Source organism: Podarcis melisellensis (genome assembly GCF_964234715.1).
Source record: "Podarcis melisellensis genome assembly, chromosome: 17".
In the NCBI taxonomy this organism is placed as follows: Eukaryota; Metazoa; Chordata; class Lepidosauria; order Squamata; family Lacertidae; genus Podarcis; species Podarcis melisellensis.
Genome location: NC_138534.1, coordinates 10696203 through 10721544, shown reverse-complemented (window position 1 = coordinate 10721544; position 25342 = coordinate 10696203). Strand labels below are relative to the sequence as shown.

General features: G+C 46.6%; 2 protein-coding genes across 2 annotated transcripts; one reads left to right on the top strand and one right to left on the bottom strand.

The window, feature by feature from the left end:
- Window positions 1–641: 641 nt before the first annotated feature.
- On the top strand, window positions 642–10640 carry LOC309360013 (galactose-3-O-sulfotransferase 3-like). Its single transcript, XM_081894519.1, has 2 exons — window positions 642–1719; window positions 8447–10640. The coding sequence occupies exons 1-2, from the start codon at window positions 1601–1603 to the stop codon at window positions 9585–9587; spliced, it is 1260 nt and encodes a 419-aa protein (XP_081750645.1). The 5' UTR covers window positions 642–1600; the 3' UTR covers window positions 9588–10640.
- A 1333-nt stretch (window positions 10641–11973) lies between these two features.
- Window positions 11974–24813, bottom strand: ATG4D (autophagy related 4D cysteine peptidase). The gene is made up of 11 exons (XM_081894422.1): window positions 24655–24813; window positions 22879–23180; window positions 20337–20420; window positions 19028–19201; window positions 18222–18555; window positions 17211–17275; window positions 16921–17069; window positions 15847–15925; window positions 14873–14949; window positions 14001–14120; window positions 11974–13401 (listed from the first exon to the last, which is right to left on the bottom strand). Exons 2-11 carry the CDS (start codon window positions 23096–23098, stop codon window positions 13219–13221), a joined length of 1485 nt encoding a protein of 494 aa, XP_081750548.1. The 5' UTR covers window positions 23099–23180; window positions 24655–24813; the 3' UTR covers window positions 11974–13218.
- Window positions 24814–25342: the final 529 nt, after the last annotated feature.

Here is a 25342-nt window from a genome sequence, read left to right as displayed (position 1 = left end):
TAAGTCTGGGCTCATCACAGTGTCTGTTTTCTCGTCAGTCCTTATACAGCATCCAGACCATTTCTTTCCAAGACCTGATTGGGGTTGGTGAGTTTCCTGTAAAATGCAGTTGCAGAACCAGCTGGGTCACATGTGGATTGGCAAAATGCTCTCGAAACTTTTCAGAGCTCCTGTGACAATAATGAAGCATTCCTCTCTTTTTCTCTTCTTCCTCTTCTTCCTCATCAGTATGGTTGTTGGTGAATAGCTCATTAATTTGTCCTTTAATATCTCTTGAATTCCACTATCTCTTTCTGCAGGGACGTGGGGGCCTTTAATTCCTGGTTTCTTTTTCCATTTTATTTTTTGGATAGCTGAATAGCAGTATTTTTAAAAGTGGGGGAAGGAACCGTGAATTAAAACCCACAGAAACTGATGCTGACATTGGGGCAACGGAGAGGCTGTCACCAATTGGTACCTAGCTACTTGTTGGGAAGCAATAAAACCAGGCTGTGAACATCACCAAGGCTTGCTTGAGAGTTAAAATTACAGAAGGCTCATGGTTGTGAGGGAAGGGCATTGCTGGATGATCTGCTGAAATAAGTACTATGTGGAGCCTTCATTTTAAATTTGCTTTCACCTAATTATAGAAAATAAATTCATGGGCAGTGCAAAAGTGAAGCAGATAGTATTAGATATCTAGTTTCAAGTTGCAAGCAAGTCCTGCAAGCTGTTCTCCTTTTGTAATTTGTTCCAAAAACCATTCAAGAGGAAACTATTTATGTACGCAGCCACGGCTGCAGGGACTCTCTTAGCCCAGAAATGGAAAGATGAGAAATGGAAACTCTGATCAAAGAAGAGTGGCAAGACAAAATTGATGAACTATGCCGAGTTGGCAAAGCTTACAGCAAAAATTGGAAACCAGGAAGAGGAGGTCTTTAATAAAGAATGGGGAAATTTATAATTCATTTGAAAAGCTGCTGTAAACAATTACATATGTTGGTAGGATTGACAGAAAACTTGTAGTAAAGAATTGAACTATGGATTGACAAAGGATTTATAAGAAATAGAGTTATGCTAGAGGTGCAGAGGGGAAAATTGTTACATTAAGATCCACAGTTGGGGGGGGTGAGTCAGAAGGGCTTATATGTTTATGTGTTTAACTCATTTGTTTATGCAAAATAGAAAAGGCAAAAATAAAATTTGTTTAAAAAATCAAAAACCATTCAAGAGGCTATGCTCAAAATAAGATGTACATGTTTTCTTTGCGGGAAGGCCAGGAGGGTCCAGAATTGGCTTCCACAGTCACTTGAAGACTCCCTGTTAAGACCGTGATCACGGAAGACAATCTTGCTCGGCCACGAGTGGTCACCAAGGAAAAGAAAATATAGTTAATGAGAGGCGAGCAGATCAGGAGCTGTGTGCCCTGGACACTCGATCACTCATACACATACAATCTGCAAAACAAAGATGGGATTCAATCTAGACTCTGTTCAGCCCATCTGGTTGGCTGGACTACATGAAATCAAAAGAAATCTTTTCTTAACAAACCACAGAAGGCAGGCCTCTCCCGCTGGCTTCTCTAGTTTGTGACCTCGAGAGAACTTGCTAAGGCAGCTTGATGCTGGCATTAAACATGTCCTTGGGATCTGTAATCCTGAAGTGGGTGTATTGCTCCACAGGGGGAGGCCAGGGCAGAATGCAGAGAGGAAAATGCCACGTAGATGGGACCCAGAACAGGTCAGTTCGGTTCTTGAAATTCAACACGTAGCATCTTTTATCGGAGGGCTGCTGTGCGCTGCTTTTCCCTGAGCGTGTTCTTATGCTGTGGTTAGACCACTAAGTCTTTTAACTTGCCTACAGCTATGCATTTTGTGTTTTTTATATTGAGATGTGCTCTTGTGCACCACCCTGAGGCCTGCAGGTATAGGGCGGTATACAATTTTAATAAATAAGAAGAACAACATCTGGACAAGCTTCTTTTTAATTCTTAGTTTTATTTTGACAAAGTAATAATCATAAATGAGAATAAAAATGTGCACCTCACCCCCAAGACCATTCCATTGTAACCAACCTCCCAAAATTTCAACACCTCTTGCAATAGTTTTACCCCTTTCCATTTTAACGGTACAAATTCTACAAACGCCCCCTAAACCTCCTGAAAATAATTTCTCCTGCATATTCCCCCGTCTTACCTTAATGGCACATGTTAATTTATCATTAATAGCTATATTCCCCACCTCTTTATGCCATTCTTCCCTGTTATATTTTGCTTGCCCCTTCCTAGCTATTATAATCCATGCAGCTGTGAATAAATTTGTGAGCAAGTCCTTCATAGCCTGTGAACCTTCCACCCCATCGTAAACTGATGATAATGCTACCTCTGGACTTTTGGTCAGCTTTAACCTACCAACTTCTGAAGCGTTTTGAGAATGTGCATCGGAATCAGTTCTGCTTTCAGGGAGCTGGGCAGCTGTGGGATCCTGAAGCTTGTGCTGACATGAAGGTGGAAACTGGGTGTGGTGCTTGGGTTTGGCAACAGGAATGGGGAACTGGTGACAAGAACCTTCCCCCCACCCAGCTGCTGTTGGGCTCCAGGCCCTATTCTCCCAGACCATGCTAGCTGTTGGGAGTCTGTTGGGAGTCTGGAGGACCACACAATTCCCACCAAATCTCTCTTTTATATATATATATTTATTAAATTTTCATTTTACAATTTAAAATACCGTACTCATTTTACATCCTTAAGATATCAATGACTTCCCTTCTCTTTCCACGGTTCATTTTACATACCATAAATCCCTGCATATTTTACAAAAACTATACCATTCAGTGCGACGCAGGTGGCGCTGTGGGTTAAACCACAGAGTCTAGGACTTGCCGATCAGAAGGTCAGCAGTTAAACGGGGTGAGCTCCCTTTGCTCAGTCCCAGCTCCTGCCAACCTAGCAGTTCGAAAGCACGTGAAAGTGCAAGTAGATAAATAGGTAAACGGCGGGAAGGTAAACGGCGTTTCCGTGGGCTGCTCTGGTTTGGCAGAAGCGGCTTAGTCATGCTGGCCACATGACCCGGAAGCTGTACGCCGGCTCCCTCAGCCAATAAAGCGAGATGGTCGCCGCAACCCCAGAGTCGGTCACAACTGGACCTAATGGTCAGGGGTCCCTTTACCTTTATACCATTCAGTATTCCATTATAGCATCCATCAAAACTTGTTTACGCTGATGAATTTATCTTCATGCTGCCAGCTTTTTCAGCTGTACACTGTTATTTCCCATATATTCAATAAACGTTTTCCAATCTTCTCTAAACGTGTGTTGTTCTTGTTTTCTTATTCTATATGTTTTAAGTCTCTGAGTTGTTCATATTCTGTCAACTTAAGTTGTCATTCTTCTTTGGTTGGGATCTCATTCGTTTTCCCCTTTGGGGCTAACAAAACCCGGGCCCCAGTACAGTCGTATCTTGGAAGCCGAACGGAATCCATTCCGAAAGTCCGTTTGACTTCCAAAACGTTCAGAAACCAAAGCGCAGCTTCTGAAGCTCCTGCAGCCAATTGGAAGCCACAGAAGCCGTGCCGGATGTTTGGCTTCCAAAAATAGTTCTCAAACTAGAACAGTCACTTCTAAGTTAGTGGTGTTCGGGAGCCAAAATGTTCGAGAACTAAGCTGTTCGGAAACCATACATAAATACATACATAAATAACCTTTTTTGATTCCCACCAAATCTCAGCACTCTGGTTTTTTTTTTGTTTTTTTTTTACTGAAATCATTTCTGTCGCTTGCAGCCTTGCAGGTATTATTTTCAGGGCACCTTTTCCAGGACCTGGGGCGCCTGTTCCCTGAACTGCCCATCTCCCTTTTCTGATGCCTTTCAGATAACACGAAACCCTCCTCACCCAGGGAGGCTGCGTTACTCCTTTGCAACTCAGTCTGCATTTTATTCAAAACTTGGGGCAAGCTGCTGGGTTATTTAATAGCTTTTGGGTACCGCCTTGCCATGTTGGGTGAGATGTGTCATTCCTTAGCCTCTCACGAAGGGGGCCAGGCTGCTGTCCTGTCCTTTGGGTCCCCCTCCTTAAGAAGCCTCGGCCCCCTGTGCCCAACAGCTGCTCTCCTGAGGCCAGGAGACTTTGACGTGTCAGATCTTCCATCTGCTTGTTTGGCTGCTTCGTATCTCGTAATAGTCTGTGGAAGTTCTGAGCCGCTTTAGGGAGGTGAGGCGAGGTAAGACACCCATTGACTGAGAGGCTTAACTTGGCCACTGGGCGAAAAGCGTGATTTGGTGACTATTCGGAGCTGAGCTGCGCTGAGCGTGGGGAGCCTCTACCCCAGGCCCTGAAATTCCAGAGGGGTGCTGCCCTGCCTAACCACTGCTCTGAAGATGAACTGCTTTTGCCTCTCGGTTGCCATCTGGAGACACCGCTCCTTGCTCCTGGGTGCCATTTTCCTGCTTCTGCTGCTGCTCCTCAGGCAACTGACCAAGCAGTGAGTATTGGTATGTGGGGTACAAGGGAGCTTTGTAGAGAGAACTGTCTTGGTAGTGGTACGATCCTGACCTTGAAAGACCATTGCTCACCTCTCTGCTTGATTTCTGAAAAAGGGGTTCAGAGCCAACGCAGAAGAGATGTGTTTTTGAGCAGGTGTTGCGGAATAACCACAGCCAGCTCCTTGAATCTGGTCCCAGAGGGAAGGATTGCCAATCTGCAAGAAATGTCTTCCATCCTCACTTTTGTGTGTGTGCGTGTTTAATAAATACATCCCTATCCTGCTCTTCCTCCCAAAGCAGCTCAGGGCACGATTAGAAATTAAGCCTTGTGTAAGAAAACCGACAAATAAATTAGTCCTTGGTACTGAGGTATCCTTAACAGTTGCCCTCTGCAAAACTGCCTTTTGGGTTTGTTGGTTCTTTTGCATAGCTCTAGAGATGTGCTCTAGAGATGGCACTCTGTAATTTTCGGTTCCAAGCGTCCAGATGGTCTCTTTCTGGTCCATGTGTGGAGCTGGTTGTTGGCCCAGCAGTTCTGTAAAAGGCTCTGCAATTTATCACTAGGTCGATTCATTACCTGCTCCATCTTTCCTTGAACAATATTGTTTCTTTTTAAAAAAGTGTCAAATAAAAATATGAACTTCCAGTTGATAGATATAGATGATAGATAGATAGATAGATAGATGATAGATAGATAGATAGATAGATAGATAGATAGATAGATAGATAGATAGATAGATGATCGATAGATAGATGATAGATAGATGATTGACAGATAGATATAGATAGATAGATAGATAGATAGATAGATAGATAGATAGATGATAGATAGATAGATAGATAGATGATAGATATAGATAGATAGATGATAGATAGATAGATGATAGATAGATGATAGATAGATAGATAGATGATAGATAGATGATAGATAGATAATAGATAGATAGATGATAGATAGATGATAGCTAGCTAGCTAGATAAATAGATAGATGATGATAGATGATAGATGATAGATAGATAGATAGAAAGAAAGATAGATAGATGATAGATAGATAGATAGATAGATAGATAGATGATAGATAGATGATAGATAGATAGATGATAGATAGATAGATAGATAGATAGATAGATAGATAGATAGATAGATAGATAGATAGATAGATAGATAGATGATAGATAGATGATAGATAGATAGATAGATGATAGATAGATAGATAGATAGATAGATAGATAGATAGATAGATAGATAGATGATAGATAGATAGATAGATAGAGATGATAGATAGATAGATAGATAGATAGATAGATAGATAGATAGATAGATGATAGATAGATAGATAGATAGATAGATAGATAGATATAGATAGATAGATGTAGATGATAGATAGATATCTCAAAGGGTTTCAACCTTTTTGGGTCCACAGCTCCCTTGACCAACTCCATTCTTTCTGCGGCACCCCTGTGGGGCTCAGGAGCCCAGTTATGTCACCCCTTTCCTGCAGAGCCGGCAGCCTCTCACACCTTTTTGAACACCCTCCCTCAGCCTCCTGTCCCCTCTCCTTGGGAGTCTTCTGGGCAGCTGCCCTGCCCCAAAGAGAGGTGCCTCCTCACACTGCCCCACAGGGGCCTGGGAAGCTCCCCCTGGCCAGCCCCAGGGGCACCATTCACCTGGGAAGCTTGTAGCCAGTGCTGCTGCAACCAACAGCTCTGCAAGCCTTTGGAGGAGAGAGACGCAAGAGGGCATCAAAGGAGGGAGGGAAGGGAAGAGGGACAGAGGTCAGTGTTGCCAGCGGCGCCCCTGACCATCATTCAAGACACCCCAGGGTGCCACGGCACACTGGTTGAAAACCACTTATATATAGATCAGTGATATTTGCATGTCATCCTTGTGCAAGGGCCACGCTGATCTTCTCTGTATCCTTCCAATTTTATTATATGTGTTGCCGACGTAAGTAGCAGTCTCAAGATAATTGAAAGGAAGATGCACCCAGCAGCTATTGTAATGAGCACAACAAGCCTTGTGTTGGGCGTGCCACCATTCTCTCTGCAACACAGCTCCCTGCCTGGGTAGGGCCATCTGAATATGGGGAGAGCGCAGTGTCGGAAGCTAAAGTTTCGCAGATCACTTCCCCATTTAGCTTAAAGTGGCATAAAATAGTTCTTTTTTAAGAGACGTTATTTTTGCCTTTTCCCCTTAGGGTAAATTACAATACTAGTAAACTACTGGAGAGCATTGTAATTCACCCCAGCTCTGTTCCTGGGCTCAAATTTCTGTCTGTGGAGGAGAGCAATTGCTGTCAGGAGCAATTTCTTCATGTGAAACCCAGTTTACCCAACTACCAACTTCTAGATACCCAGTAGATCAGTGATAGGAAACGTGTGGCCATCCAAATGTTGGTAAGCTCCATCTCCCGTCAGCCCCCTCCCCACCATGGCCAAAGAGTTGTACTAGATGAAAATAATTTTGTGTGATAAGATTTCCAAAATCCTCCGCCTTAGGGTTTGCTTAACAAGAGATTGATTAAACGAGGCATTCCCAACTTGGGTCTCCAGCTGTCTTTGGACTGTCAGGCTTTTCAGGAATAGAAATGGAGCTGCACATGGTATCTGTTGTCATGGATACGGGGAATGGAAAGTATCCAGGTAGGATTGTCCAAGGCCTGTAATGTACACAAGGGGCTAGTTTAGAAGCATTTAGCACACACCCTCCTGAAGGCATTTCCCAGTTAATAGTAGATCACAGAACTGTAACACGTGGCATTGTTCATTCCTGACCTAGGAGCCAGAAACATTTTCTGTCTTTCTTTGGAGATCATTTGTAGCAGAGTAAAGATTGTCTTCCATGAACACAGGTTTAACAGTGAGTCCGTAAGTGACTGTGGAGGCCAATTCTGGATCCACATGTCCTTCCACAGTGGGGACATAGGTTTCTGGGTGGGAGTCAATCACAGTGAGGGTTTGCCAAGCGTTCCTTCCTCTTAGCACGTTTCTTCCCTCCCGAGTTTGAGCATCTTCAAAGCCCATGACACCTTTGGTAAAGGCTGTTCTCCAATTGGAGTGCTTGCAGGCCAGTGTTTCCCAGTTGTTGGTGTTTATACAGTTTCTTAGATTTGCCTTGAGTCTTTAAACCTCTTTTGTTGATCCACTGACGGAGGAAGAGGAGTGCGGGGAGAGCGCACTGCCCCCGGCAGCGCGATCCTGGGGGGGTGCCATTGTGGCTGCCCTCCCCCATCCCTGCTGGATGCACACCTCTGCAGGTGGCGTGCCACAACGCCAGGACACGCGTCAGCCCCGCCCCCGCCTGCTCTCTGCCCCCTCCCCCCCGGTGCCAGAGCTTGAAGCTCCACCACTGTGTTGATCACCAGCATTACGCTTTCCATTTCAAAGTTTTCTCTCTAACCCACTCAAGACAAGCATCAGATCATTTCTGGTATGTACAGCAAGGAGTTTGGTCATTCGGCCATCACCGAGGGGCAGAGTAGTGTAAAGTAATCCCAAGGCTGGCCCTACTTATACATTATCCTTAAAACGACTAGACAGACGATTACAAAAATATCCTAATACCCCAAAGATCCCTACCCCAAGCTGTGCTGCTGTGGCCTCTTGCTGTGGCACTTGTGGGTAGCACTGCGGTCTAAACCACTGAGCCTCTTGGGCTTGCTGATCAGAAGTTCGAATCTGTGCAATGGGGTGAGTGCCTGTTGCTCTGTCTCAGCACTTGCCAACCTAGCAGTGCAAGTAGATAAATAGGTACCACTGTGGTGGGAAGCTAAAAGGCATTTCTGTGCACTCTGGTTTCCGTCACGGTGTTCCATTGTGCCAGAAGAGGTTTAGTCATGTTGGCCACATGACCCGGAAAGCTGTCTTTGGACAAACACCAGCTCCCTTGGCCTGAAAGCGAAATGAGCACCGCAACCCCATAGTCGGCCTTGACTGGACTTAACCGTCCAGGGGTCCTTTACCTTTGTTTAAACCTTACCTTTCAGAGAAATATTGCGGATCAGCCCTGCAGAAGAACTGCTGAGTCTGCATCGGAAAAACGCATCCACTCGCTCTCTGGCTGTTCAGCAGCTGCAGGGGAAGACGGACTCAGAGGAGCCGGCGGGCCTTAATGTTGTCTTTCTGAAGACCCACAAAACAGGTGGCAGCACGGTGCAGAACATCCTCTTCCGGGCTGGAGAGCGGCGGAACCTGACCGTGGCCTTTCCGCTCTATTCCTACCAGTTTGCCTACCCAGAGGCCTTCTCCAGGACGTTTGTGGAAGACCTCCCCACTGGGGCCACCCATTTCAACCTGCTCTGCAGCCATATGCGGCTGGCGGTTGGCGAAGTCCAGGCGGTCATGCCGCCACACAGCATCTTCCTCACGATCCTGCGCCACCCCGTTCAAACGTTCGAGTCCGTCTTCTACTACTACCTCAACGTCGTGCCTGCCTTCCAGATGCTGGCCAACCACTCCAGGCCGCTGATGGCTTTCCTGGAGGCATCGGATCGCTATTACGATGCCAGGGATGCCAGCAATGGGCTGGCCAAAAACCCCATGGCCTTTGACCTAGGCCTGAACGCCAGTCAGGAAGAAGCGCCGAGCGGCCGGTGGCTGGGAGAGCTGGAAAGGCTGAATCGGACTTTTCAGCTGGTGATGATCGCGGAGCACTTTGACGAGTCGCTCCTCCTGGCGAGGGAGCTGCTGGGACTGGACATGGAAGAGCTGGTGTACGTCAGGCTCAACGTGCGCCACAAAGAGGGCGGGCCTCTGCCCAAGGCGCTGGTGCAGAAGATCCAGGCCTGGAACTGGTTGGACATGCAGATCTACAGGTTTTTCCAGGGCATTTTCTGGCACAAGGTGGAGCGCTATGGCTACATGCGTATGAAGAGGGAGTTGGACGCCTTCCATGCGCTGCTCAGGGAGACGGGGGCCAGGTGCCTGTCGGGGGAACCTGTAGGACCTGAGCGCATGACCGATGAGCTGCGGCCTTGGCAGCCGGGCAGTGTCACCATTCTGGGCTACAGCCTCAAACAGAACCTCACCTATGCCCAGTACAATGGCTGCTTCCGTATCATCCTGCCTGAGCTCCAGTATCACACTTACCTCTATTACAGACAATATGGGAGGGACATGCGCCCTTAGTGGGTTCCTGGCTATTATTTGGGGGATATTGGGTACAATCCTGCTCTCCTCTCTATCCCTTGACCTCACCTCTTACTCATTTGTTTTCCATTGGTTCTCTTGGGTGCGATTCCTGCATTGCAGGGGTTTGGACTAAATGATCCTACGGATCCTTTCTGACTTAACAATTATACCCCACCCATCTGACTGGGTTGCCTGAGCCACTTTGGGCAGCTTCCAACCTATATAAAAACATAATAAATCATTACACTTTAAAAAGCTTCCCTAGACAGGACTGCTTTCTAAAGGTTATATAGCTACTTGATATCTGATGAGAGGGTATTCCACAGGGTGGGTGCCGCTACCAAGAAGGCCCTCTGCCTGGTTCCCTGTAGCTTCACTTATTGCAGGTAGGGAACGGCCAGAAGGCCCTTGGAGCTGGATCTCAGTGTCTGGGCTGAATGATGAGGGTGGAGATGCTCCTTCAGGTATACTGGGCCGAGGCCATTTAGGGATTTAAAGGTCAACACCAACACTTTGAATTTTGCTCGGAAATGTACTGGGAGCCAATGTACTGTAGGTTTTTCAGGACCAGTGTTATATGGTCCTGGCGGACACTTCCAGCCACCAGTCTAGCTGCCACATTCTGGATTAGTTGTAGACTCTACAACTAAGCAAATGTCAAAGATACTCCTGGGTAAAACACTCGATCCATTTCAATCTAGTGCCCTGCTATACAGAGACAGAATCCAAGCTTCTCTTGGACGACCAAAGAGAATTGGCTTTTCTTCTACAGTTCTCCACAACATACTGTTGTGAACAGGGATTTTCAGATATGAAAGATCAGAAAAGAGAAAGGCTTCTTTGTGCTGATGAGTGTTTGTCTCAAATTGAGATTACCTGACAAATGATTACCTGACAAAAGCAAGCTCACGCCTCTGATTGAGTTTGTATACCTACATGAGGGACATTTGTAAGAGGCTTGTTTGTTATTATATTATATTCATGTTATTATGTAGCTGCACTGTTTTATACTCCCTGGATGTCCCATGATCGTATTATAAAGTAGTTGTGTTCTATGTTATAAATCAAGCACTGATAGTTGTCTATTTTTGTTTTCCAATGTATTTTTTAAATGTATTTTTTTCAAATTTTTATTCTGAAAGTGTGGTCCAGATGAAAAAAGTTTGAGAACCACTGACCTGAAGTCGTCTTCTGCCACCTCTGGTTAAGAACCCTTTAACACTAGTCTCTTGTTCACCAGCACAGAAACTAATTGTGAAAAATCTGAAGTTCTAATGTTTAAGTCCAAACTCTTATCACCCACAATCCAGCCTGCAATGCAGTGCATTTGCTTCCTCTTTGCCTTCCCAGCCTATTCACCTAGATTCAGAAAGCAAGGGACCATCATGTCAATTCCAAAGCGATTGGCTTGCCTGCCTTGGAGAACTTTCAAGGACAAAGAAGTGCATTCAGGAAGATGGGCAAAGTCTATGAGTAGGAGGAGATATTGAGGCTCCTCTTAATGGTATTTCTGATTACAAGGAGTCGATCCCATTAGGAATCTAACAAGGGGCAGGATTCAATTAGGCGTCTGCACTAGCTGGTCCCATGCTCTTCCCAAACTGGCACCATGAATGGGAGAGAATGTTTACCTTAGTGCTATGCTGAATACAACTTGGCATAAACACTTCTTCATTGCAGGCTTCAGCTGCGGCCTATGAACCACCCTAATATGGAGGCAAGTAGCCAAAGAGCTCTTCTCTTTCACAGCTAATATAGCCGATAATTTGCTTTGCAGGTACCACGAGTTTGGTCATGGTCTGAACTCTACAGGATGGGAGTTTGGAGGGAGGGCATAGGAAGGGGGGACGGTCCACCCCAGGTGTCATCCCAGAGGCGGATTCCTCTCCCTGAGGTGGATACCCCCGGGCGGATTGCTGCCGCACTGATCTGCCCCCCGTGGGTGGTTTGCCCCACCCCTGGGTGAACAGCATGTGTGACGCGCAGGGTGTCCGAGCGGCTAGCTCCACTGCTGGCTTGTACCCTGTTTATGGGCATCTATGGTGTAGTGGTTAAGAGCGGTGGACTTGTAATCTGGTGAACCTGGTTCGCTTCCCTGCACCTCCACATGCAGCTGGTGGGTGAACTTGGGCTAGTCACACTTCTTTGAAGTCTCTCAGCCCCACTCACCTCACAGTGTTTGTTGTGGGAGAGGAAAAGATAAGGAGATTGTTAGCCGCTTTGAGACTCCTTAGGGTAGTGATAAAGCAGGATATCAAATCCAAATCCACTACAAGAACAGGGGGTTGGACCAGGCAGTCTCTGGTTTGGAGAAGCAAGGATTTTTGCCAGTAAACTGGTTCCTGAGTCGTAGCCAGGTCAATGAAAAGCTACACCGTAAAAGTACACCTGTTGGAGCAGAGCTTTTATTGATCAAACAGATCTGGAAGGAGGAGTGTTGCCTCTGAAGGGGGGAGTCTGGGTTGCCAGCAGAGTCATCCACACAGCAAACGTGGCTGACCACAAACACACCTGAGTTAAGAAAAGCAGAAGAGCACCCAAGCCCACTTCTGAGAGTTGTCAGTCTAACCTTTGCTTTAGCAGCTGCTGAAGAAAGACTGATAAGGCAGAGGAAGTGCAGGGAGGGGAAAGAGAATTCAAGCAACTGTCTCCAGGGTAAAGTATACAGGTGGTTGTTTAATACCCTTTTGCCATGGATCTCTCAACCAATATGCAAGGCTCTATCTATCCCAGGGATGCATCTCTGTAGGGAATCCTATTCTCCCCCGATACTAACCTGAACTGTCCCCTCCACTCTTCTTTAGCCTCCTTCCAAAGGGAGACCTTCCTCTACACTTTGAAACCATGTCATAATACTAATTATTCAAGTCCACCCAATACATCATTAACCAAACAGGCCTTGTGTCTCTTTTGTTCTTCCCCAGCCACCTGTTAAGCAGTGAACAACCTCTAGCTTGTAAAGTCTTCATCCCTCAATTTAAGTGAATACAGATTTGTCTCTATACATACACCTCAGTTAAAAAATAGACAAGACAAGCTGTGCCCCTCCCTCTTCTTTTATGGGCCTATGGAGTGCACTGAAACAAATTGATGGGGAGAAGCAAGCACACAAGCAGAGTAGCAAAGAACCTCAACTTGAGCGCAATAATGCACGGGTTAATAGCCTGGCCCTGAGTTCAGGACTGAGTTCTCTGTGTAGTTAATGAAGTTGCCTTGAACTCTCAGTCGAAGAGACAGAAACCTACTTTTAGAAAATCAACCCAGAACCACCTTGCTAAAGGTTTCCCTCTCCTCACTGTGAACTGCCTTGGCTCTCGCCATTGTACAGTCATTTCAGTGCTCAATATCGCTTGCCCATGTTCTGCGGGTTATTCCAGTGTCTTGACTTCCTTTTAGCAGCATCCTAACGATCGAGGAGTTTGGTAACCCCCACAAGACATTTCAATTGCAGCCTCTGACATGGAGTGCTACCTGACTGCTACAGGCTGGAGTAGCAGAAGACAAGTCACTGCAAGAGTGACACAGGGACTCTCCCTCTCTCCTGGATCAAAAAGGGAGAGGGCTGCCGTAGGCATCTACATAAATAAAAATAAATATGTCAGTGGTGTTGGGGCTGCCTCGCCAGCAATCATAAGACGACAAAATCCTCTGTGGTTGCCTTTTTCGCCCTGCCCCTCTTGCTGGGCCGCTGCCCTTGCACAGTTTGCTGGGAGAATCGGGAACAGAGCTCTTCTAAACCATAGTCCTGAGCGCAGCCATCTACAATGGAAAACATGGGGTATTTCTCTTTGGCAGCCGCAGAATTGAGGACCTGCAGTAGACACAAAGGAGGACAATTGGCACAATCCGAATACTTGAGGCAGAGAGAACATGAGAAGGTCTCTATGCCGGAACAAAATATAGCTAGAGTCTATTTCTTCTCTGTTTTGTGATAGTCCAAGTACAGTGTAGAATTACAGGGATCTAACACCTTGAGGTAGAACCCCTGTACAAAAGAATTTGCACATCTTCCTCTCCGTTTGTGAGTTATCATTAGGAAAAAAAACCATAGCTCACAATTCCCATGTACAGGGAACAGGGAAGCTCCTGAAGCCACGGAAGCCGCGCTGGACGTTCGGGTTCCAAAGAACGTTCGCAAACCAGAACACTCACTTCTGGGTTTGCAGCATTCAGGAGCCAAAATGTACATGTGCCAAGGCGTTCGGCTTCCAAGGTATGACTGTACTTCCATCATTGCCTCAAATCACCTCAACCAGACCCTCACCCTCAACATTTCCACATTTCAGAATTCTGCAAACCCTGCTCCCACTAAACCCTAGCAGTGTTGAGTTTTTTCAGATCCACACATCAATTCAAAGCTGGCCCCACTGGCAGGGCTTGGAGTTGCCTCAAGGCAAACATAACCCTCACCTGTGTCAATTCCACGCACAGGCCCTCAAACTCTCTTCTGTGGCTGACGTAGAAGCCAATGGTGCAGCTGGGATCCACCTTGCTGAAGGCTGTTTTCCGGGGTGAGTTGCAGTGGAAGGACTGGAAAAAGAGGATACAGCAAAACGTGACGTTCACAGAGCTGTCTCACATCAAGGTGACCCAGAGACTATGTATTTAGTACCGCCAATTTATACATCACTGATCACCGTAGCTTCTAAGTGGTGTACAATGAGGTTGCAAAAGATCAGTTAAAATCATCCATGAAGTCAGAAAATCTTGTTCAAAATGCCTGCTGGAATTTCAGAAAGTATTCACCAAGTGCCTGAAGTTCAACCAGGGTGTGTGTGTGTGTGTGTGTGTCCTGTCTGATCTCAGCCAAGAAGGAAAATCTAGTGGAGAATTTATCTTGCACAAGTAAAGCCTTCAATATCACCCTGCATCTCAAAACATGTTTTAAAAATGCATCTGTAGCATATAGACCCAACGATTCTCCTGTTTCTCCTCCACGTAGAGAATTTATAAGTATCACAACTGACCTTGAGGGAAAATTAAAATGCCTTTAGTTTTTTACTCCACTGATGAAAATATGCCTTGCCCAGTTTTGTCTTTCTGTAAGCGTCAGAAATGTAACACCAGCTCTTGCTTTGACTACTTACTTTTTACCATACTTCTCTTAAAAGGGCTATTATGCTTCCTCAATTTTTAGCAACAAAACACATTTATGTTTTGGCAGTTAAGCTGTAAACTCTCCACACCAGATGCAAGGTTAACTATTTTGTCACAGCTGTGCCTAAGGTTCAATGATACATACTGGCTCCCATGCCATCCTGGAGCTCTAAGCAGCTGCTTACCTCCAGGGGGAAATTCTCCTTAGTGGTGTCCACAAAGAGCTGGCAATAATGCGGGTCCAGGAACAGAAGTGTGTCGTCTGGAAGACAAGAGAAGTGGGAGATCAATTATGGATCCTATTTTGTCTTATGGGAGGACAGATCCTGAAGCTGAGGCTCGAATACTTTGCCACCTCATGAGAAGTGAAGACTCCCTGGAAAAGACCCTGATGTCGGGAAAGATTGAGGGCACAAGGAGAGGGGGACGACAGAGGACAAGATGGTTGGACAGTGTTCTCGAAGCTACCAGCATGAGTTTGCCCAAACTGCAGGAGGCAGTGGAAGACAGGAGTGCCTGGCGTGCTCTGGTCCATAGGGTCACGAAGAGCCGGACACGACTAAATGACTAAATAACAACAACATTTTGTCTTATGAATAAGTGTGGTGGGGGTATGAGGGAGGAAGGGACACCTTTAAACTGTGCACCACTAGGAAATGTTTACGAATGTTTACGTACCTTGGTTTTCAAACAGAATGCGTTCCAGAAGTCTGTTTGACTTCCGAAACGTTGGGAAACCAAGGCACGGCTTCAGATTGGCTTAAGGAGTGTCCTGCAGCCAATCAGAAGCCGCACCAGACGTTCGGCTTCCAAGGCAAAGTTTGCAAACCAGAACACCTACTTCTGGGTTCGAGTTCCAATGTTTGAAACAATGACCAATAACAAAAATGGCAAAGTTCTGCATGTTAACTTACATTCAGTAACTTCTGCAATTGCATTTTGGTCCATACTGAGCGTATGAGTGACCAAGTATGGATGAAAATGTATGCAAATTACAGAAATGGATGAATGTCATGCTAACAATTTTGGTGAAGCATTTTGGTGGAGAATTTGGGGTGCCTGCCCTTGGGGAAAAGCAAAGCAGCACATAATAACCCAACATCTGGAGGAGGAGAGGGGAGACCAGACATTTCTGCACCTCCGCAGTGAAGTCTCTTACCTTGATATCCAACGAAGTACAGGGAATGCCTTGGTTTTCCTCCAATGATCCCAATACAGAAATCCAGCCTCAGAAGTTCCTGCACAAGAAAGCAACTTAAATCACACCACCTTTGACCAGCTCCCTTTCCAAGGGGGATCGCCCAGTGATGTAAGGAAACAAATAGCTCAGTTGGTAGAGCATGATACTCTTAATCTCAGGGTCATCGGTTTGAGCCCCATGTTGGGCAAAAGATTCCTGCATTGCAGGGGGTTGGACTAGATGACCCTGGTGGTTCCTTCCAACTCCATGAGTCTGTGATTCTACTCTGTGGTATGCCCTGATGCAGAATGACCAGGAGAGACACCAAACACCACCACCCACTTTGAGCATTACGCAGGGCAAGAGGAATGCAACTGGTAAGTGCACTTGGGTGGGCAGGGAAGTAGTCAAACATGTTTAATTCACTGCTCTTCTTGAGTAGCTGCATTCATGAGAGCCAGTTTCTCTGTCGTGGCTACACAACTTGGCCATCGTTACGCAGCAAAGGAACTTCCCACCCCACCCCTCCTTCCACAGAATGGGCACAATCCTCCTTAAAGAACTGTTACATTTTCATTCTATCCCATAGAGCCAAAGACGTGAAGGACCCATGGATGGTTAGGTCCAGTTAAAGGCGACTATGGGGTTGCGGCGCTCATCTCGCTTTCAGGACGAGGGAGCTGGCGTTTGTCCACAGACAGCTTTCTGGGTCATGTGGCCAGCAGGACTAAACCACTTCTGGTGCAACAGAACACCGTGACGGAAACCAGAGTGCACAGAAATACCGTTTAGCTTCCCGTTGCAGTGGTACCTATTTATCTACTTGCACTGGCGTGCTTTCGAGCTGCTAGGTTGGCAGGAGCTGGGACACAGCAAAGGGAACTCACCCCTTCATGGGGATTCGAACTGCCCACCTTCCAATCAGCAAGCCCAAGGGGATCAGTGGTTTAGACCACAGCGCGACCCGCGTCCCATAGAGCCATCAGCCTGGATTCCAACAAGGATGTGCCCATTTGAGTCCCAGAGTCCATCTCACACCTATTCCCAAGTCACCTTAACACAGTCCACGTAGGCAGGGTTAAACGTCTCTCCCCCTAGCCGCATGGGCACCAGGATGATGACTGCTTTCCATTCGGCGCCAGGGTCCCACGCAGTCCTGTCTTTGCTTCTATTGGCCAGGTTTGCCACATCATCTTTGTACACTATGGGAAGCAGCAGAGCAAGGAATTCAGGTCCTGCAGCCAAGGGGATCTCAGCCCAGCTACCTGGGCTATGACCTCCCAGGTGCTTCATGAACCACAGGCAGGGCTGCTTACCCCCCACCCCCCTTCAGCTCCTTTTACCTGTGCAGTCCTGAGACACATACACCGCCAGGTTGCCTGCTTCCGAACAGCAATCCACTGCTTTCCTGCAGGGGGGAGAAGGTGCACTTCAGTTGGACACAGCGTTGCCTCCCAACCCCACTCTCCAGCCAGCCTCATCCCTGCAAGACCACCACCAGAGGATTGAGGACAAAAGGAATAAGCTATAGATTTCTAGCTTCCGAGGTCAGCAAAGCAAGTGGAGCAGCAGAACAGCCCGTCTATCAGCTTCAGGGCTCCTTTGCTTTTGATGCTTGGGAAAAATTCCCTCAACACCCCCCCCCCGGCCAATACAAACAACAACAACAACACCAAAGTGCTAAAGACTCAAAGCAGAAGGCAGGCTGGAATCTGTGCCCCTCCCACTGACTAAACACTGCTGGATCAACACACAAAAGAAAGAAGGAAGGAAGGAAGGAAGGAAGGAAGGAAGGAAGGAAGGAAGGAAGGAAGGAAGGAAGGGAGGGAGGGGGCAGAAAAGACCGACTGTTCCTTTTGCTGAAACTTCTGGGTCAGGACCACATACACACACAGTGCAGAAATATGCAATTTAATATTCTGGAGGGACACACATTCTCCTTTGATTGCAAACCTTGGCAGCAGGCCAAGACTTGTCTCTTAATTTTAATGCTGTGGTCTCATAGCCCCATTCACGAGATAAAACCTTTGCCTGTTCTCATGGCTTAAACTTTGAATCGCCTGATGCCATATGCAGTGAGATGATCCACACCCCAGTCAAAATGGGGTGGCAGAGGCAGGCCAGTTCTGGATGTTCTGTAGATTGGAAAGCCTTTGCACTGCCAAATCTCGAAACACTAAATATTCTTGGCCGAGCAGCTTGATTTGAGCTTTTACAACAAATATAGGTCTCCTGACCAGAGCTGGCAATTCGCCCCAGACCATTGCACAAATATTCCTGGTCAAAATCTAACACCCCTACCCCCACTTATTTCCTGGAAGTCAAATCATTTCTTGTGTCTTATCACCTCTCACCTGATTATGTGGGCTACAATAGAAGGCCCATACCAGTCCCCTGCTTTCTTCCCTGAACTGCGCCCCAGATCAACCAAACGGTGAATTCCAAAGGGTGTTTGAGGCCGATCAGCAAACCATGAGATAATCTTCCGGTGGTAACGCTCCTTTTCCAGTTCATCAGGACTGCAGGTGCGCCTAGGGGCCTGCAGCTCCCAGGGTCCCCTGCTCTTGTCAGTAGGGATAGGTGGGACCTGGCGCAGGTTAGCTGTGCTGGGGCAGGGCAGAGGGGTGGCTTTCATGGGCTCCATCTCCACCAAACTGGGGGTATAAAGGGCATCTGACCAGGTCCAATCTGAAAAGCGGAATAGAAAACCAAAAAGCAGGCTAAGGACTAGGGCACCCTTCATTCCCATTAACCACCCAAACATTGAAGCATCCCAAATGTGACGCCGTTTCACTTGCTCAAGATTGCAAATAATTATAGCCTAAATTTTGATTGGGATGGCGGTTGAATCTGGTGGGCTGAGCCATTTGGCTTTGCAAGTAAAATCAACTATGCACAACTCGTAGTGCTATTTGTTCTGCAAAAAACTTTTCCACCGCTCAACTCTCTTTCAATTATCGATTTTGGGGTAAGGTGGCAGATGCAATGGGAGGAGGGGCTGTTCAGACTAGATGGCTCTTTGGGACGTTACGTGATTCTGGGGCACACTGCAGATACCTGCATGCGTGAATGCATGCTTTAAGATGGGACAGGGGAATGGGAAGGGGCGGGCAAGAGGGATCCCCTCACGACATGTCACACACAGAGCTGTGCCTCTCACCTCTGCCAAGGAAATGGACGACAAGACCCTGAGCCAGCAGCATCTGACCACTGCGCAGCATGCAGCCCCAGCCACAGTCCGTGGTCCACATAGTGCCTTCTAACTGTTGAAATTCCCGTCGGTAGGTTAGCCAGATGCGTGAGGCAAAGTCCTTCTGAAAGCACTCCACATCCTCTGTAAGGCAGAACAGAGACCGGTAAGGAAGAGGCCTGGCCAACAGCAGCACACAAACAAGCCCAGAGGCAGAGCTTTTCCTTTGTGCATCACAATGCCCCCAGCCATATCTACAGGGAGATCCTCTAGCTCACAGACGGGGGAGTTCAGGCCCGGCACAGGTCTCAGTTTGGCCTGTGAGGCTGTTTTCCCTAAACCATGCTCACCTGCCCCACAGCTGACATCTTATGGGCAGGTGGAGCTGTGGCTGCCAGTGCACAAATGTGAGTCCCAAAGTCCTGATTGTGCACTGGCTAGGCTTGCTGTGCTACAGGCGGTCAGCCAGTTCCCAACAGGGCTCTCACCAAGTCCCGACAATTCAGAGTACCCGTCCCCTAATGCGGTTTTTCACAAGCCTGTGGTCAGGGATGATGGAAGCTGTAGTCCAACAACAGCTGGACCAATGAAACATTGCCCTAATGTCATTGCGACATCAGATGATCATCAGGTGGGTGACCATGTCCACTTGTCAAATCTGGCCCACAAAGGATCTGTTGGCAGATCCAGTTCCCCACCCCCTTTCTCTAGCTGTACTGTCAAGATAATCCTCTTCATCTAAGTCAGGCTTCCTCAAACTCAGCCCTCCAGATGTTTTGAGACTACAATTCCCATCATCCCTGACCACTGGTCCTGCTAGCTAGGGATCATGGGAGTTGTAGGCCAAAAACACCTGGAGGGCCAAGGTTGAGGAAGCCTGATCCGAGTAGTTAGGATAAATGAATAAGGATCAGAAGAAACTATACATCTCAAACGTTAAGGAAATAAAGGGCAGGTATGAGCTTGTAATCCCTCCTTGGCTATCCAAGACAAAGAAGAGGCAGAGGGAGAAAAGCAACAAAGGACTTCCTGGCCTTGATCTTCAAAGTCGCCATCTCCTATCCGTACTCCTGCACTGCTAAGAGGATTGGCAGCCTCTTTCAGAAATGCATCCATTGCCTTCGACTGAGGGCTTTTACACCAAATCAATAGTGTCTTGTTGAGGGTCAGAGGAAGAGGCAGGCAGAGGTTGCATGAAGGAACTGCACAATACCATGGCAAAACGAAAATGAACCCAAGTTCTGGGAATCCCCTCCACCCTTCCTCCCAAGCCGCTCACCTTCACGTTCAAAGCGGTAGATGTGTCCAAAGAGGTAGACTGGGGAAAGCTTGCTGAAATTTGTTTTGGTCTTGACCGTCCACCCTTGGGAGGAAAAGGAGACAGGTAGGTTTGTTACAAACCATGTGGCATTCAACACTGGGCCTCCACTTCCTTCCTGCAGATTGGTACGGAGATCCAGCCTTGACCTAACCTCCAAACCAGTGGCCTCCAGTGGCAGAACTCCCCACACCCAGCCTGACTGCATAACACTCTGCCGAGGGAACACCTTTCCCTGCACATTTCTGCTTAAGATGTTGCCTTCCATAGAGCTTACCCACCAATAAACATCCACCAATGGACTAGAAGCCACCCCTCAAATGTTATTTATTGCAGTTTGCGTTCTCACATTCACCTCAGTCCTCACGTGCGTGAATGCATGGCTGTAGCTGGGAGCATCTATCCAAGAATAGCCTGCATGAACAGATCTCGTTCTCCACATGCAACAACTTTGTTAAATCTCACCTGGTGTTATTTAGACAGGCCTTTGAAATGGGAATTTTCTTTTAACCAAACACAACTTATGGAAGTTTTTACTGATGCTTTATTGACATTCTTATGATTGTATCTTTTGTATGGTGAACACTGGCTAGTAATTATAATTATAATTATTATTACTACTACTACTACAGAAGTGTGGTTTATAAATACTTAAATGAACAGATAAAGTATTCACCAGCATGTGCCTGCAATGGGGAATTCTACAATGTGCTGAAGCTCAGTGCTCAGGTGTAGAAAGAGCACTATAAATGTTTTATTTTTTTCAGCCCCTCGACTACAGATTAAAAGCAACCCCATCCAAATTGCCCCTGTTCATTCCTGACAAGAGAAGCTACCTGGAATCATACAAAGCAGGTGCTCTCAGTGCAGGAGAAAATACAGGGAGGGAAGAAACAGTGGATTTCTGCTCCCATCGCCAGAATAAAGCAATCAAGTAAAACATTACACAAAAAGAAAGCAGAACTAAATCTCTCCAACCCCACCCCTGCCTCTTGGATTAGTTTTTAAATGCCATGGGGTAAGATATGAAATCCTTATCTGTAAACACAAAACACACAATCAGGGTTGTAAGTAGAATTTAATAGGACATTTTCACCAACCCAGATAGTTCTGTGCTCACATTCACTCTCCACAGCCATGATTCAAGGAGCTAATGCAGAAGTAGAAGCCGGCAGAGGAGGTGTTCTCAAACCAACCAGAAAAGCATGTAAGAGGTGACAGCTTTATTAGCCCAGCAGAGGCTAATGACAAGATGACAAGAAAACAGAAGTAGAACCTGCTCTCCAAATCATATTATCTTCCCCACCCCATGACCAGTAAGGCTAGCCATATTTGTTCAAGGTGTGTAAGCCTCCTACACACATTTGCTCTCTGCTCTTTTCGTAAAAAACACACTTAGCAGCTGTTCTCAGAAACAAATACTGACATATCAAAAGCTTGTGCTCAGCCTCCAAATCTAACAGGGATTTTGGGTAAGCTTGGCATGAAAGTGCCTTTTGTGAATGAATGAATGCTTTTGTTGCAAGACCTGGAGATTTGCCATATCCCAGAGGACATGGCAGAATTCCAGATCTCAACATATGGAGGAATTTCAGAGGAACTCTTGCAGCACAAACAAAGGAAGTCACTCCATGGCACGACGAGTCGTGCCAAATAAAGGAAGTCACTTCATGGCACAACAAGACAAAGGCCAACATGAGAATCAGGCCTCTCAAGAGTGCAGGCTACAAATTGTCTTGAAGTTTGGGGCCATCTTGATTCTCAAAGACAACATCAACCCACAAAGCCTTATGACACTGAAATCTGGGGATATCCTGGGTCTCCCAAAATCATACAAAGCCAAATGCTAATAATTCTACTGAGTACTCCCAGAGCCATACCTTCAATGCCACTGTAGGCTAAAACTAGCACACTGCCAATTTAGTATTTAATTCCATAAAATTAATATACCACTTGGTTGCAAAAAACAAACACCTTCAAAGTGGTTTAAAAACAATAAAACAAAATTAGTTCAAAGCAACTCTTTAAAACATTTAAAAAATAAATTAAACATTAAGTTAAAAACCTGATTAAAACACAATTGAGATGCATACATGTTTAATTTCTGGTTTAAGATTCTAGACATAGATGATTAGTGGCTAACAAAGCTTTCTCAATAAACAATTTTCAATTGTTCATTTTTTAAGATAAGGATGCACTGTTGAAAAAGAGAATCCAACCACTATCCCCTTTTTTTCTTCTGACTTAAAACCAGAAACTGCTACTATATTTTGGAATATTGGGGCTAGAAGTTTATGGTTCATTTTTTCTAGCTTTTAATATTTTTATAATATTAAATATTTTTATAATTGTACGATTCTGTAATTTAATTGTATGCCACCTTTGGTGGGGTTTTCCCTCTTAAAGGAAGCACAAACATTATTTAAACTTGTCAAGTGGAGGACTAAGCAGAAGAAGGATAATTTCCCTTAATTTCCATGCAACAACCGTAAGTCTGACTCACCATATTTCACATTGTTCCAGACAGAGAAGAGCTTGCTTTTGATCTTGTCCACTTCGTCAGGCTCGCTATGTTGGCTGCGTGCGGCACCCCCTCCGGGGAAGAGCCCTGGGTAGTTCCCCCCTTGACTGCTGGACCTGGGATTAAAGAGTTGCCTTCCGTCTGAGTGGCGCAGCTCATCCTGGCTTAAGTACTGCACTGAGGTGGGTGACACGGAATTCATTTAACAACTGGGACCAGTGCAGGCTGCGTCTTCTGTGGGGGATTGGGATGAAACTTCCATGTGCCTCGCCAGGGAAGCAGAACTGCAGAAGCATCAGAAACAAGGGTGAGAATCTCACTAAAAAAGCAACTAAGGAAGCCCAAAGGCCCCAAACATTTTAAAATACAAATCAATGCATTTGCAAACAAGACTCGTGTTACCCCCACCTCCTGCTCTGTCTGTCTGTCTGACTCAAACCTTCATGCTCAGCTGTATGAGATGTGTCAAGGGAAAACATTTAAGGGACGCTAAGCTGTAAAGAGCAAATGGGAGAATTCACCCAAACTCTTGTCTCTTTTTCAAACAATGGCTGTGAATCCCTGGCATCTCCAGTTTAAAGGATCTCTTGCACCAGGACTAAGAACAACTGTGCAGGTGGCTCATCTTAGACTGGACTAACAGAGTGGAAAGGAATCAGAGAAAATCCTACAGCTCCCCCCCTTCAAGCACCCTCTGCCTCCTTTAAATGAAAGCTGTGTAAACCAGGGGTCAGCAACCTTTTTCAGCCGTGGGCTGGTCCACTGTCCCTCAGACCATGTGGTGAGCTGGACTATATTTTTGGGGATGGGGTGGGGGGAGGAATGACCGAATTCCTATGCCCCACAAATAACCCAGAGATGCATTTTAAATAAAAGGACACATTCTACTCATGTAAAAACACGCTGATTCCGGATTGTCCGCGGGCTGGATTGAGGTGATTGGGCCGCATCCGGTCCATGGGCCTTAGGTTGCCTACCCCTGGTGTAAATCATGGTTTTTGTCAGTCCAGAGACTGACCACCTTCATCCCCCCCAGCTGAACCTTTTAGAGCAGCATACAATATTCTGAACCAGTAACAACATGGTGGGGGGAGACAGTGAAAGGCACCATATTTCAAGCAATATACAGTGCTACCTCAGGTTAAGTACTTAATTCGTTCTGGAGGTCCATTCTTAACCTGAAACTGTTCTTAACCTGAAGCACCACTTTAGCTAATGGGGCCTCCTGCTGCCGCTGGAGCACAATTTCTGTTCTCATCCTGAAGCAAAGTTCTTAACCCGAAGCACTATTTCTGGGTTAGCGGAGTCTGTATCCTGAAGTATATGTAACCCGAGGTACCACTGTATTGGGAAGTCTTTAATGTCTGATGTTTTATCGTGTTTTTAATATTCTGTTGGGAGCCGCCCAGAGTGGCTTGGGAAACCCGGCCAGATGGGCGAGGTATAAATCTTCTTCTTCTTACTATTAATAATAGTATTATTATTTCAGCAGGCATCGCCTGCTTGATCTCCATAGGCAGGGAACTCCCAAATGCAGGCGATGCCCCACTAAGTGGAGAGACCTCGCAGATGCAGGAGCGCCGAGGGACCTTCTCCCCCTCTCTCCCTCCCAACCCAGCAAGCGCGGCCCTAGCAACCCAACTCTCCCCCAGCAACCAGCGCCCATTCCACCGCCACGAAACCCTTCCCCTCTCCCTCCTGCAGCGACACACGGCCCAGGCGAGCCCCGCTTCCCGCCCGGACCCCGTCACACCCAACCTGGGTGGGCATGGGACGAGGTAGCCCGTTTCCCCGGGGCGAGCCGCTGCCGTTCAGTCCGCCATGACTTGGGGAGACCCTTCCGCCGCGAGCGGCAGCGACAGCGCCACCGCCATCTTAGATCCCCGGAAGCAGCTGAGAAGCACCCGACGTCCGGGCGGAAATGGTCCTGCGCCCTCAGACGGCTGCCGGAAGTGGCTGCTCTCCCCTTGGCGAACCTAGAGATAGAAAGGTAGAGGAGGAAAAGCTCAACCTTGGAGAGCCTCACCACCACAAGACTACAACTCCCATCATCCTTAGCGGGAAGGACTAGGGAACAAGGATGATGGGAGTTGTAGTCCAACAATATCTTGGGAGGCTCAAGGTTGAGCAAAAATCATAGAATTGGAAGGGATCCACCAACCTCCTGCAATTTCAGAAATCATAAACTATATATATATGATTTCTGAAATTGCAGGAGGTTGGTGGATCCCTTCCAATTCTATGATTTTTGTTCAACCTTGAGCCTCCCAAGATATTGTTGGACTACAACTTATTTAACCTTGAGCCTCCCAAGATATTGTTGGACTACAATTTATTTATACTTTTCAAGTTTATATGTTTCATTAATTTTATACATTGCACTAATTTTGCAATCATTTTAACATTTCAAAACTTGACTTCCTTCCCCCTCTTTCTGCCGTTCCTT